Genomic DNA, 11,119 nt, shown 5'->3' on the forward strand with positions numbered 1-11,119 from the left:
TGGACGCCCCAGAGACCGTATCACGGACAGGGGATCTCTAGATGCCTCGGGGCTCGTCTCCAGCAGGCATGGATAGCGACAGGCCAGCGGAGAGCGCCCTGCTGGCCGGCGGGGCCCGGGCTGCGCTGCGGGAGCGGGGCCGTCAGGGCTGGAGCCGGGCATGGGCGGCAGGAGCCGGGGCTGGGAGGCGGGAGCGGAGCCAGCGGGGCCGGGGCTGTGGAGGTGGGAGCGGGGCCGGACCGCCATAGCTCCGCCCCGGCTCTTTAAGCCGCTGCGGGGCTGCGCTGGGCTGAGACGCGCCAGGTCGAAGAGAAGAGCCGTGGTGAGTACCGGGGCGGAAGGGTGGTGGGAAGGGGCATCGGCTGGGGCTCCTGTGCGGCCTGCCGCGGTCCCGGTGCGCGACGGGGAGGCGGTGATCGCTGTTGCCGCCGCCCGTGGGCTCTGTCCCGCCCCACCCGTGAGGGCTGCAAGGTGGTCCCGTGGCGGCGGCGGACCGGGAGGAGTGCTGGGCGCCACCGCTGCCGGTTGCTGGTGCTCGGCCTTTCTCCGGGAGCAGAGTGGCGGCGCGGCCGGGGCGGGAGCCAAGTGCGCGGAGCGGCGGATTCCCGAGTGCAGCTCTGCTTGACGTGGTCCACACACTTGGCTCCCAACGGGGCGCTGGGAAAGCGATCCAGGAGCACTGGATAGCCTGAAATTCCCGTGTCCGTCTCGGGGCTAGTTTAGCTTTCTTGTAGCATTGAAGCACGCTGTCGGCAAACGGGTCGGAAAAGACTTTGCTGTTGCAGTGGCTTGTCACTGGCACTTTGGAGAACACTTACCCAAGTAACACGCTCCCCTCCTGAAGCTTAAGTACCAGCTTCGCAGGAGTCGGAGTTTCTTGCTGAATGGGAGCAGTACGTGCCAACAAACCCGCAACCAAAACTCAGAATTGTTGGTACTAGCAGTGAGATCGTCCGGATGTTTAATTACTGCTCTTAACTCCCTGAAGACCTGCCTGAACTAGATAAAAAGCCTTGAGAGAGCAGGGCAGGCTTAACACAAGACTGGAAGTCTGAATCTGCTACCTGTGGAGCTCTCAAAGGAGACCTGGGCAGCATGAAGTTCCAGGGTGGTAGTAGGAGAGTGGCTTGGGGGCTTGTAGGCTCTCCTACATGCAGAGCTTCTTCCAACTGCCAGCCCTTTCACCCTTAGGTGCCTTCTGAGTGAGCACTGCTGATCTTCCCATGTAAGCCATGATGGGAACAGTGTGGGGAGGATAAACGGAAAAATCTTTTGTGGAGGAGACCCAGGTCACCTTGAAGTACAGACTTCAATGGCTTTTTGCCTTTCTTGTAATGCATTCCCAAAGCCCTTATCAGCAGACTTGAATCAGCTGCCAATTCATCTAATACTTTGTCTCCCTCGAGAAGAAGGGGTGGAGCTGCACCCCGTGCTGCCTAATATCGCAGTGGAAATCTGGGGCAAAGCTGGAAACCCGACCCAGGCCCTGAGGTCTAGGGTGCATGGAAACGATCTGGTTGTTGACTAAGAAGACGATTAAAATCCTTTAGACCCGTGTGAATGCCCAGAGGAGCATGGGGATGGTGAGAGGAAAAGACAGAGGTAGTCCTTGTACGCAATACCATTTACACTTTGGAAAGCATACAAACTGTAAAGGAATCTTGTCTCTCTTGGTTTTTTTCCCCTCTTGTCTCTCTTTCTCACCTCCCCTTCACCCCCTCCCCCATCCATGGATTCCTTTTCCAAAGCTTTATGCAGCCTATATTCCCTTTAACTAAGGATGCTCTTTGCCATGATTGATGTCAGCTGCTGTGCAGTAGCACAGCCAAGCACTTGAATAAAAGAAATGGAATCTTAGTTTTTAGACTCTGCAGAGGGCTGTGCCAAGAATGACAAAGTGGGAAATGTCATAAAACTAATTTTATGAGCTCAGCCAGGGTTTTACTGCTAAACCATGGAGCAGTAATGGTGTTAATCCCATGGAAGTATTAAACAAAGGGATTTCTCAGTAATTAGTGTCACTGTGCAAATGGCACTGCTCAGCCACTCGAGGAAGTTTCCTAAGCCTTTGCTTAGGAATGTACCTAAGGTGCCCCAATCTAGGTTAATAAACTAATCTTATTTTCCCACATAACCTGAATAGCCAGGAATATGCTTGTCTTGGACAAAGATCTTCTAGCAGCTACTTGGCAGAGCATCTTGCTTTGGAGCCATGCAACCTTCCCTGCATCCCTAGAACTGCTGAGCTTCTGGCCAGGCTGCTTTAGCTGGAGGCTTGTTTCAGCAGCCCTAGCAAGATGGGTCACTTAATCCAGGCTTAGCTAAAACTTCTGCTCTGAGATGTGATTTGTGAGTCTGCTTTGCTTTGCCTGGGGAGTGCAAGGCAGTCAGACACCCATGAGACCCCTCAGTTTGCATTGAGGTCTCTCCCACATGTTGGTGAGAGCCCCTTTGAGGAAGGGGGATCCTCTCTGTCTCCCTGAACCACTTAAACTCTATTGGCTAGAGGGACAGCTGGAGACTGGCAGTCCTCTGCTTCTGCCTCAGCTGACTGAAGGCAGCAGGTTGTGGGGATGCTGTCGTGTCTCTCTTCTCCCTTTCTTGATGGTATAGGGCAGCTTCTAAGGGTAAATGAAGGGGAGTTGTCCTGAGAGAAGTCAGAAGTTCCTAACAGGTTGTTTCTTCCCCTCCACCGTAGCTGAGCTGTGGTGCTGCAGGGAGCCTGCTGGGAGGAAATGATGTCGCTGCTGTAGGGTGGCAGGAGAGTCGACTTGAGACAATCCTTCAACAAACCACCAAGTTAAGTTAGCTCGTGGTGGTGGTGGGAGGAAAGTCCCACAACAGCCAGAGTTGGGCAGTGCTCTGCTTTAGTACTTAAACCCAGGGCAGTTAATGGGAGGAGCAGGTAAAGCTCCCAATTGAGCTGAGTGGGAACTGGCGATGGCGTCTGGCACAGGGGAGCTGGGGAGGGGGCAGCTCAACCTGAGATGAGATGGTTGCTGTTTCTGGCTTAATGCAGGAGACTGTTCCCAAGGCTGTAGAGTGACCTGATGACTGCTGGTGCCTGTCCCACCCCACCAGCCTTCTGAGTGCCCTTTGAGCTAATGCATGAGAGGGAATTATACTTTATTTTAAGCAGCTGTGGCTGTTGGAGCAGTTGCATTTGGTTCATATACCTGTCTGTTCAAGGCACTGTTCATGAAATAGCAGTGGAGTCCCTGGGAAATAATCCTCCTTAAACTTCTTTGAAGTGCAAGCATGATCTCAAATGAGTTCAGAACATCCCCACAGCCCTGAGGAGTGGCTCTCTGGTGAGGTGAACTTTGGCTTGTGCTGCATTCCAAGTGGTAGGCCCTGCAGCAGAGCAAAATGCTGTTGTTGGCACAGTTGCTGTGCTTCTATCAGATGAGAGGCCCAGTGTTAACAAAGCATGGAAAGTGAGATTATATCCATCTGGGGGGGGACAATTTGCTCAAGGTACAGTAAAGCCCTTGTGCATGAAACTGATTTGTGCCTATCCAATGTATGCAACGTTCCAAACATGGGGCAGGGATGGGAGGACGTCTCATGAAGGCTGTCTCTTTCTTTTGCTTGCTGTTTGGCAGCAGCAGCAGGCTCTGTGCCCCTTGCCAGTCCATCTGCTTTTACAAATAGCCGTAGAGAGCCTGCCTAAGCCTTTAAACCTGCTCTGGGATCTGTGTGGTGGGTTGGAAATCCTCCCCCCCACCCCCCCCCACCCCCCCCCCCCATGAAATTTTGCCCATCTGGAAGCAAATGAAGCTGTATTTGCAAGCAAAACTACAATCTACAATGGAATGCAATGAATGTGTACAAATATACCACATCTACACACATTTACTTGTGTTTACAGTTGATAAACAGCACAAGAACCGCCCTGGCCAAAGACCAGGGGAGCTGCTAATATCTTTCCACTCCCTACCTCACTGCCCACAAAAGGGAAAAGACAAAGAGCAGAGAAGTTGTGGTTGATGCCATTCGCAACAGAAGCGATGCATGAGGTCAGCAAAACCAGGAGGAGCATCAGGCAGAGCTGAAGAAGTGAAAAGAGAGAGAGTGTTCACGTTACCAGCTTCAGTCCTTTATCTCTTCCAATGGGGTTGTTTGGGATTATGGTTTCTTTCCTTCTCACACCCGGCAGTGATTTGTTTACATTTTGCCACTTTCTGCTCAAGACCTGTGGAAAGCTTTAAAGGTACAGCCTAAAACTGCCCCAGATCTGAAGGGCTGAGAAGTTGGTGGTGCAAACTTCTCTCGTGGGGGCAGAGTGAGGTGTTCAAACAGTGGGAGAGGCTGCAGGCCTGTGCTCAGGAACAGAAACACCATGGGTGAGATTTAAAGGAGCCTGGGACCCAAACGGTCCTTGAGCTGAGGTGGCAGCAGAGGATGCTGTGCTTAACAAACCTCTCCCTTTCTCTCTCCTGGGCATACAGAGCCACCATGCCCAACTGGGGAGGCGGCAACAAGTGCGGCGCCTGCGGACGCACCGTCTACCACGCTGAGGAGGTGCAGTGCGACGGGAGGAGCTTCCACCGCTGCTGCTTCCTCTGCAGTAAGTATTCCTCCCCTGGCCCCCTGCAGCATCTCCCCCAGCACAGCTGGAGAAGGAAGGGGAGTGTCACAACAGTGAGATCCTGGTCCACAGGCTGAGGTAGCACCAATGACTCTCATGGCCAAGAAGGCCAGTGGCATCCTGGGGTGGATTAGAAGGGCTGTGATCAGTAGGTCAAAAGAGGTTCTCCCCCTCTACTCTGCCCTGCTGAGGCTGCATCTGGAATATTGTGTCCGGTTCTGGGCCCCTCAATTCCAGAAGGACCTCAGGGAACTGCTTGAAAGAGTCCAGCACAGAGCAACAAAGATGATGAAGGCAGTGGAAGATCTTCCTTATGAGGAGAGCCTGAGGGAGCTGAGGGCTCTGTAGCTTGGAGAGGAGGAGCCTGAGAGGTGACCTCATTGCTGTTGATAAAGATGTGCAGGGTGAGTGTCCAGAGGCTGGAGCCAGGCTCCACCACTTCTGGTGGTCCCAGGGCTGGCAGCAGCTTAAGTAACAGTTATCAGACCCCTGTCCTGAAGTCCCATGCAGACCAGGACACCAGAATGCCTGAGCACAGCCAAACTGCTGATGCTTTAGCCCAGCCAAAAGCCCAGACTTTCTTGGCACAGGGTGCTGTGGTTTATTTCAGATGAAAGGAGTCCAAAGCATTATTTTCCAGTCCAACCAACAAGCCCAGTGAGGCACTGAAAATCTCTTTCTCTGTTGAAAAGAACTCTGCTTAGATGAAGGGAACAAAGGGTCTCTGTGAATCGGAGGCTCCTGCTTTGCAGACAGCCTGGCTGGCTGAGCCAGAACTTTACCTCATTACAAACATGAGGTCCTGTTTGGTCCCACTTGCTGGTGTTCGATACCTGCAGGCAGAGCTGAGCTTCAGGTCTCCAGACCAGTTACAAGTGGCCCTCTCGCACTGGTGTGCTGTCTGCAGAATATCAGTGTGCTGTGCTGGTGTGTGGGCCTGGGAGCACCTATGCTCCCATCTCTTAGCTCTACAGCATTCACAGAGAGGGTTGGATGTCTCAGCTGCCCCATTTTCAGCCTTTTGTGGGAGTTCCTATTAAAGGAAACCTGGAAGTTGGAGTCAAGCAGTGGCTCTAGTGTCTCTGAGCATTTGCTGTTCCTTACTGCAACCCAAAGAGAACGATGCACTCTGTAGACTTAACAAACCTGCATGAGTTGAGTTGCTTACTTCATATTTATGTCTTAGAAAAAGAGCTTTGGAGCAAATGGATGCCATAAGCAAAGCTCTCCCTGTGTTTTCAAGACCTTAACATTCTTTCTAAACAAAACATTCCTAAGGCTGCTTTTTGGTTGTGTTTTTTTTAACCCCCTTCCCAAGTTCTTTATCACAGGCATAATGCTGCTGCAGACAGAAGGAGCATGCCAATCAGGACACAAAGGAAGGTTTAAGAAGGATATAGTTCTGCCTTCCACTGTAACCTTGAGCAGTGCACTTGCATTGTGCTGAAGGACAATGTAGGGATGCCAGAAAACCACAGTCCTTCCAGTGACAGCTGTGAAACAGTCCCAGCTCTGCCCCAAACCGCTGCCAAGGCCAGGGCAAAACCTTGAAGGTTGTTTTCTTTCCCAGCCTCCCCCTGGCCAAAAGGGCAGGAGAGGGAATCTTCTGCACTGAGGGACTTTTGCTTCATGCTGTATAGCATCTGTCAAGGGAAACTGCTGACTTCACTATCTGGGCTTCTGAGCAGCTTCATTCATCAAACAGCAAGTTTCCAGGCTTTAAGTGTCACAGTCATGAAGAGATAGGAGGGAATGGAGCTAAGCATACAGGGCTAAGCATAATTCACCAATTCAAATGACAGCCTGCTTCCTCTCATCTCTGGTGGTCCCACAGCCTGAAAGGAAGAGTTATGGATTCGATGATTCTGTGAATGGGACAAAGGTCTGCAAGTCCTGTCATGGGCAGAATTGAAGTTGCACCAGGGGAGGTTTAGGTTGGATATCCCTGAAAGGATTCTCAAAGACAGGCCCAGGCTGCCCAGGGAGGTGGCTGAATCCCCGTCCCTGGAGGTGTTTCAAAGAGGCAGAGATGTGGTGCTGAGGGACAAGGTTTAGCATCAGCTTTGGTTGGGCTGGATGATCTTTAAGGGCTTTTCCAACCAAAACAGCGCAAGGGGCAGTGGTGGAAGCTGAGGCAGAGGAAGTTCCATGGAAATAGGAGGAAGAAGTTTTTCCCTGTGAGGGTGATAGAGCCCTGGAAGAGGCTGCCCAGGGGGGTTGTGGAGTCTTCCTCTGTGAAGATATTCAAGACCTGTCTGGATGTGTTCCTGTGTGATCTGCTCTAGGTGCTCCTGCTCTGGCAGGGGGGTTGGACTGGGTGATCTCTCAAGGTCCTTTCCAGCCCCTAACATTCAGTGATCCTGTGATGAGGGAACCCAGAGCATCACTTCTCACTGGATGTTGATGGACATGGTCTCTTAAAGCAGTTTTGCTGCATTGTTTTTTGTGTGTCTTCCCCTCCAGTGGTCTGCCGGAAAAACTTGGACAGCACAACTGTAGCCATTCATGATGCTGAAGTGTACTGCAAGTCTTGCTATGGGAAAAAGTATGGCCCCAAAGGTTATGGATATGGCCAAGGGGCAGGCACACTGAACATGGACAGGGGAGAGAGACTGGGCATCAAGCCTGAAAGGTGAGCAAAATGGGGTTGGGTGGGGAGTAGCCTTCAGTACTGTTCTCAGAGAAATCTTTCAGGCTGGGTTTTGTTCAGTTCATATTGTCTGAAATAGAAATGCTGCAAAATACCCCAGAACAACTGAATACAGAGCATGTAACCTACAGGGCACAAACCTCCCACTGGTGACTGTGAGCAGGAATTCGTGCAGGTGAAAAGGTCCTGACTGTGCATTGGCCATAGGGCACTGGGTGGCACAGGTGGCAGTGCATGAGCCTGCAGAGGTGACTCTGAGTCTCAGGTTGCTTTCCTAGATAAGCTGCAAACACAGATGCTCTACAGGGATGGGTTTGGAGAGCTGAGAATCTGGGGCTACAAGAAGAATGATTTATTGTTTTGTTTTAACTGGCAAATGAAGAACCATTTGTGCTTCATCCTAGCCCGAGGCAAAAGGCCTCTTAAACAGTGAATGTTCCTAGCTGCAGCTGCAAAGCAGAGCATGTGGAGAGGAGCTGAGCTATGCCTCATACTTGCTTCGTCCAGGTTCCCAAATTACTGCTTGACATTTAGATGATGTGTGCTCTCCAGCTAGGTTCAGTGATCAGTTCAGGTGCCCAGACCATGATCAGCACACAGGAATTTAACAGCATTTTTGGTAGCTTGCTGTGTGCTAAATCCATGCATGCCCTGATACAAAACTCGCTTCTCAAGAAGTTAAAAGGTGAAGGCTCCTCAGAAAAGTGGCTTTTGAAGTAGCTTCCTTCTGCCCTCTGGAGCATGGCCTCTCTCTAGGTTGTGTGAGTTTGGGTTTGGTTTTTCTTTTGTTGCTTTTTTGGGGAAGGTTGGTTTGTTTGTTGTACCAAGTGCAAGGGGACAGCTTTGCTGGCAATTTGCTCCTCAAGTTTTGCAAAGGTAGTGTTTTCTGTGCTGTGTTTTGGGTGCTGCCCTGGCAGTGGTGTTAAGAAGAGCAAAAGGTCACTTAGGAAGAGAGTAAAGACAGTAACTGTGCCCTTCCTTTCAGCACTCCCTCTCCCCATCGACCTACAACAAGTCCAAACACTTCAAAGTTCGCTCAGAAGTTCGGAGGGGCAGAGAAGTGCTCAAGGTGTGGAGATTCTGTCTATGCAGCAGAGAAAGTAATAGGAGCTGGAAAGGTAAGGAACCCTTGAGTGCCATTTTGTACCTGCTATGTGGACTTCAAAATGAGCAGGGCATGCAGCCATGGGGAGAGCTGCCTTAAAATTGCATTTCTCAGCATTGGAAATAGTCAACTCAATGGAGCAAAAAGCACTTGAAATGAAAGGTGGTGAGAGATCACCTTGGATTCCAGGGGTGAAGCTTCAATATCATCCCATGCCAGAGACTGAAGCACAGACTAGAGGAGTACTCCTCTCAGAAGAGTGAAGAGTCTTTGTGGTGTGCAGCTTATGGTGGAGGATGAATGTTTGGGCAGAAGGGGAATACTCTCTGGAAATAGCCTGTGTGTGCCAGTCTGCCAGCTGTCTGACTCGCTACAGAGCCAAGGTCTGCTCTGAATTGCTTAGAGATAGCTGCCCACCCACAGGAGCAAGGGGATAATGAAGCTCTATGGAGCAGCTTTTGATTTCAGAAGCAATGGAATTAGTCCAAGATAGATTTACATGATTCTGCCCCTCTACTCCACTCTGGCGAGAGCCCACCTGGAGCACTGTGTCCAGTTCTGGAGCCCCTGTTGCAGGAAGGATCTGGAGGTGTGGACACTGTGTAGGCCACTCACAGGAATACAGAGCACTTGAACTGCTCTTTCTTGCACCAGTCATCTATAAACAATGCTGACCCTGGTACAGTTAATGCATGTCTTTTTACCAACTTGGGCATTCTCTCATGCTGTGTATTTAAACTATCTCGTTGTGTTGTGTTTTGTTTTATATCCCTCCTTTCCCACCCCCAGCCATGGCACAAGAATTGCTTCCGGTGTGCCAAGTGTGGAAAAAGCCTAGAATCCACAACCCTAACTGAAAAAGAGGGAGAAATCTATTGTAAAGGTGAGGAAAAAAGCAAAGGTCATGTTTGTTGTTCAGGGTGTGATGTGTTACAAGGACAGATGCTGAGTTTATGGCTGTATATAAGAAACTTCCAAGCTCCTGTCATGATGGAAGTGCTCTGTAAGTCATGGGAAGAGAGCTGAGAAATGTAATAAACATTACTGAGGCTGCTGCAGCTTACATCTGTGTTAAGCAAAACATTGCATACTGCAGCAGTAATGCAGGGAAATGCAGCAGCAGCCCTTGCTGTCTGCCTCAGAGCAGATCAGAGTAAGGACCCAGGCTAGCAAGCATTCTGCCACAGCTTCCTGCAGATGGGTCAGGGCAATCCTAAACTTTAATATAGGCTGGGCAGGGACTGGCTTGAGAGCAGCCATGAAGAAAAGACCTTGGGGGTGCTGGGGGATGAGAAGCTCAACAGGAGTGAGGACTTGCAGCCCAGAGAGCCAAGCAGAGCCTGGGCTGCAGCAAGAGAAGTGTGGCCAGCAGGGCCAGGGAGGTAATGCTCCCCCTCTGATCCACTCTGCTGAGACCCCACCTGGAGCACTGTGTCCAGTTCTGGAGCCTCTGTTCCAGAAAGGATCTGGAGGTGCTGGAAGGTGTCCAGAGAAGGGCCATGAGGATGAGCAGAGGGCTGGAGCTGCTCTGCTATGGAGACAGACTGAGAGATTTGGGGCTGTTCAGTCTGGAGAAGAGAAGGCTCCCAGGAGACCTTCTTGTGGCCTTCCAGTATCTGAAGAGGGCTCCAAGAAAGCTGGGGAGGAAATTTTGAGGGTGTCAGGGAGTAATAGGACTGGGGGCAATGAAGCAAAACTAGAAATGGGTAGATTGAGATTGGATGTTAGGAAGAAGTTCAGAAATAGTCAACTCAATCAACTCAATGGAGCAAAAAGCACTTGAAATGCAAGGTGATGAGAGCTTTTAAGGAAGAATGAGAGCTTTTAAGAAGGATGAGAGCTTTTAAGGAAGAATTCAGAAGCATTGCTTCTGAATGACTGAGGGGATGTTGGGGTGACTCAGGGGAAGCACTGAAGGGCCCAGCTTCAGCTGCTGCATGTTCATCTCACCTGGAAGCCTTCCTGTGTGACCTGGTCTAGGTGATCCTGCTCCTACCCTTCTGTGACTCTGTGCTCTCTTTCAGGTTGTTATGCGAAGAACTTCGGCCCCAAGGGGTTTGGGTACGGCCAGGGAGCAGGTGCCCTCGTCCATGCCCAGTGAGGGGTCATGGCTGAAAACCTGTCACAGCTCTGCTGAGATCCTGCTACAAGAAAGAGGAGAGCTTCCTATTTGTCACTACCTACTGTGAAACAGAGTAGTTGCTGTAGTGCTTAGGCATCCCTCCAGCAGACCATTATTTTTTGTTAAAGAGCACTGCTTTTTTCCCCCTTGCTTTGTGTATCACACTGTACCACCTCTAACACCGAGTTTTGATTCAATAAAGCTTTGCTTGTGGATATATCTTAAACCCTAAGTGTCACATGCTTTTGACAGCAATAAAAAGAAAGGGAAGAGAGATGCTGGTGCAGCCTTTCACCGAGAGGGAAAGGTTACAGCCTTCAGAGGTGAATGACTGTCCTGTAATCCCACACTGTTGTGAGCTTGTGCAAGGCAGCACAGAGCTTGCAGCAGCCTGCCTTGCACACAATCACAGAAGCATTCAGGTTGGAAAAGACCCTCAGGATCACCAAGTCCAACCCAGAACCCTGCTCTACAAGGCTCACCCCTAAACCATATCCCCAAGCATCACATCCAAACCACCTTTAAATACATCCAGGGTTGGGGACTCTACCACGTCCCTGGGCAGCACATTCCAGTCCCTGACCACTCTTGCTGGGAATTTTTTTTTCCTACTGTCCAGTCTAAACCTACCCAGTCACAGCTTGAGGCCAT

General features: G+C 50.8%; 1 protein-coding gene across 1 annotated transcript; it reads left to right on the plus strand.

Annotated features, from left to right (window-relative positions):
- The first annotated feature begins 231 nt into the window (after positions 1 to 231).
- CSRP2 (cysteine and glycine rich protein 2) lies at positions 232 to 10,694 on the plus strand. Its single transcript, XM_068162422.1, has 6 exons — positions 232 to 322; positions 4,452 to 4,570; positions 7,055 to 7,223; positions 8,227 to 8,359; positions 9,136 to 9,229; positions 10,371 to 10,694. The coding sequence occupies exons 2-6, from the start codon at positions 4,459 to 4,461 to the stop codon at positions 10,445 to 10,447; spliced, it is 585 nt and encodes a 194-aa protein (XP_068018523.1). The 5' UTR covers positions 232 to 322; positions 4,452 to 4,458; the 3' UTR covers positions 10,448 to 10,694.
- Positions 10,695 to 11,119: the final 425 nt, after the last annotated feature.

Source organism: Melanerpes formicivorus, unplaced genomic scaffold (assembly GCF_026170545.1).
Source record: "Melanerpes formicivorus ecotype bairdi unplaced genomic scaffold, bMelFor1.0.p_v2 SCAF_64, whole genome shotgun sequence".
Taxonomy (NCBI): Eukaryota; Metazoa; Chordata; class Aves; order Piciformes; family Picidae; genus Melanerpes; species Melanerpes formicivorus.

Excerpts from the sequence above, each read along its gene's own strand:
- CSRP2 (XM_068162422.1), top strand. The coding sequence starts at position 4,459 with ATGCCCAACTGGGGAGGCGGCAACAAGTGCGGCGCCTGCGGACGCACC. Across the intron at positions 7,224-8,226 it reads CTGGGCATCAAGCCTGAAAG|CACTCCCTCTCCCCATCGAC; the intron begins GTGAGCAAAATG and ends CCTTCCTTTCAG. Across the intron at positions 8,360-9,135 it reads AAGTAATAGGAGCTGGAAAG|CCATGGCACAAGAATTGCTT; the intron begins GTAAGGAACCCT and ends TCCCACCCCCAG.